The sequence below is a fragment of the Sceloporus undulatus genome, chromosome 6, assembly GCF_019175285.1.
Source record: "Sceloporus undulatus isolate JIND9_A2432 ecotype Alabama chromosome 6, SceUnd_v1.1, whole genome shotgun sequence".
Taxonomy (NCBI): domain Eukaryota; kingdom Metazoa; phylum Chordata; class Lepidosauria; order Squamata; family Phrynosomatidae; genus Sceloporus; species Sceloporus undulatus.
This window is the reverse complement of record NC_056527.1, coordinates 166,366,092-166,368,970: the sequence shown is the minus strand read 5'-3', so window position 1 is coordinate 166,368,970 and position 2,879 is coordinate 166,366,092. Positions and strand designations below refer to the sequence as shown.

The 2,879-nt window shown below is 36.1% G+C and overlaps 1 protein-coding gene across 3 annotated transcripts in view; it reads left to right on the top strand.

Moving 5' to 3' along the window:
• The window catches only part of NR2F2 (nuclear receptor subfamily 2 group F member 2), a 23,141-nt gene extending 20,942 nt beyond the window's left edge, over positions 1 to 2,199 (top strand). Inside the window, exon 3 of one of the 3 annotated variants that reach the window (XM_042474238.1) lies at positions 369 to 2,199. In XM_042474238.1, the coding sequence (XP_042330172.1) occupies positions 369 to 643 (275 nt within the window). In that variant the 3' untranslated portion in view covers positions 644 to 2,199. The remainder of the gene's footprint in view (positions 1 to 368) is intronic. The other 2 variants (XM_042474236.1, XM_042474237.1) reach the window with 2 other exon arrangements.
• The last annotated feature ends 680 nt before the right edge of the window (positions 2,200 to 2,879 follow it).

Sequence of the window (2,879 nt, the reverse complement as noted above, 5' to 3'; positions counted from 1 at the left end):
CTTCTTCTCTTTGCCCTCCTTCCTCCCTTGCCTTTCTCCTTCTTCTTGCCCTTCTTCCTTCCTTGCCTTTCCCTCTTTCTTCTTCTCTTTGCCCTCCTTCCTCCCTTGCCTTTCTCCTTCTTCTTGCCCTTCTTCCTTCCTTGCCTTTCCCTCTTTCTTCTTCTCTTTGCCCTCCTTCCTCTCTTGCCTTTCTCCTTCTTCTTGCCCTTCTTCCTCCCTTGCCTTTCCCTCTTTCTTCTTCTCTTTGCCCTCCTTCCTCCCTTGCCTTTCTTCTTCTTTTTGCCCTCCTTCCTCCCCTGCCTTTCTCCTTCTTCTTGCCCTCCTTCCTCCTTCCCTCCTTCTTCTCCTCCTTCTTCTTGCCCCGGCAGATGCGTGCGGTCTCTCGGACGTGGCCCACGTGGAAAGTTTACAGGAGAAGTCCCAGTGTGCGCTGGAGGAGTACGTGAGGAGCCAGTACCCCAACCAACCCACGCGCTTCGGAAAACTCTTGTTACGCCTCCCGTCTCTCCGCACCGTTTCCTCCTCCGTCATAGAGCAATTGTTTTTCGTCCGTTTGGTAGGTAAAACCCCCATCGAAACCCTGATCCGGGATATGTTACTGTCTGGAAGCAGTTTTAACTGGCCCTATATGGCCATCCAATAAAAGAAGGAGGAAAAAGAGGAGGAGGAGGAGGAGGAAAGTGTTTTAAAGGAATAATAATGGTAATAATTAAAACAAAAATATGGGTTGAAAAGGGGGGGAAAGAAAACAACCAACAACAACACACACACAAAAATAACACAACCCACCCAACTTTTACCCCAGAAATATTTTTTTTGGGGGGGGGGAATAAATGAATGGAAAAATTTGGAACAGATGATTTTTTGTTTCTTTTTCGGTTGTTGTTGTTGGCGAGTGACTTTTGGGGTCTGGCTTCTACTTTTTGGGGGTTGTTTTTGTTTTTGTTCGAATGAAATACAATAAACAAAAATAGACTGTCCTTCAGCGAACCAAGGAAGGTGGGTGAGCCCTTGGCTAAAAGAAGAGTTTGGATGGACTTTTGCATTGACAAAATGAAACGAATGGAAAAATAAAAAAGAGGAGAGAAACTCATTAAAACGAACTTTTTACAGAATGCATTTTGAAAAGAAAGGAAAAAAAATCCTCGTCGTCGTTCGGAAGTTGCTACTTCTCTTTCTCTCTTTCTCTCTCTCTTTCTTTCTTTCTCTTTCTCTCTCAATTGTTTTTTTAAATGGAAATGGACTTTTGTTTCTTTTTTTATTCGTGGGGGGTGTTTAAACTTTGAAACACAACATCTTGCGAAAAGTGCATTTTAGAGGATATCTGGAGACAATTAACAGAATGGAAACAACTCTCTCTCTCTCTCTCTTTCTCTCTCTCTCTCTTTCATTCTCTCTTTCCCTCTCCCTCCTTTCTTAATTTGTCCTATGTTGTCTGTGTACCTATAGAGATTTGTTTGGGGTTGCTTTTTCTTCCTCCTTTTTTTTTTTTTTTTGGTATTATTTCTGGTTCCAAACCAGTTTGTGGTTCTATAATAATAATAATTTTTATATATATATAAAATCTTGGCTTAAAAAAACACCAATTTTTTTTAAGAAAAAGAAAGAAATTGTGTATCCTTGCAAATATATATATATATATATATATATATATGTTCTAAAAGAATTAAAACTGTCGTGGGAAGGTTTGGGTGAGAAGAAGGTCAAAGGAGGAATAAAATTAAAATTAAAATCCAGTCTCCCCTTCAACAGTACAAGGAAATATACATATACATATACATACATATATATATATATGCGCACTTAAAAATAAAAACAGCCAAAATTTAGCTCCAAGCTTCATGATTTTAATAGACCCAAAAGTTAAAAAATGAAAGAACCACTTCTTTTTCTTCCCCTTTCCTCTCTCTCTATATATATATCCTATATATATAGGTTTATATATATATAGGTTTAGCTCCAAGCTTTCATGATTTTAATAGACCCAAAAGTTAAAAAATGAAAGAACCACTTCTTTCTCTTCCCCTTCCCTCCATATATATATATATATATCCTATATATATATTCTGTATATATAGGTTTATATATATATATATATATAGGTTTAGCTCCAAGCTTTCATGATTTAATAGACCCAAAAGTTAAAAAATGAAAGAACCACTTCTTTTTCTTCCCCTTTCCTCTCTCTCTATATATATATCCTATATATATAGGTTTATATATATATAATAATACGATATACACACACACCCATCAACATACATCTATATATTGTGTGATGTGTGTGTGTATAATATAATCTATATATATGAAGACAAAACCATGGGTTTTCTTTTTTTGGGAAGGGAATCTGTAATTCTTGGAGGGAGATGGGATTTGTGTGTCGAAGACACAACCTGGTTTTAATGAAAACACACACACACACAAACACACACGCACAGAAGGAACAACAAAAACCACACAAAATTGCAGAGAACCATCATCACGAAGTGAACTTTTTTCCTCTTTTTCCTTTTTTGTAATTTGAATGAAATTGGGGTTTCTGCCTAGTCGTCCTGAATTGTTACCGAGTTTCCTCTTATCTGTTTGTATATTTGCAAGCTCTTTGTATTATAATACTTGTTGATATTTCCTCCCCCCAATTTCCCCCTCCTTTTTTTAAGGAAAAAAAAGAAGAAAAAAAAACCATCGAAATTTCAGCATGACAAAAAAAAAATGAAATTAAAATAAGAAATAAAATAAGAAATAACACTACTGTTGGCACTTATAGATAAAAACGTGGTTGATTCAGTATCTTAGAGTTTACAGTTTTTTGTGTTTTAAAAGAAAAAGAGAAGAAAAAAAAGCTGAAGGTTTTTGGTTTTTTTTTTAATTTTAAT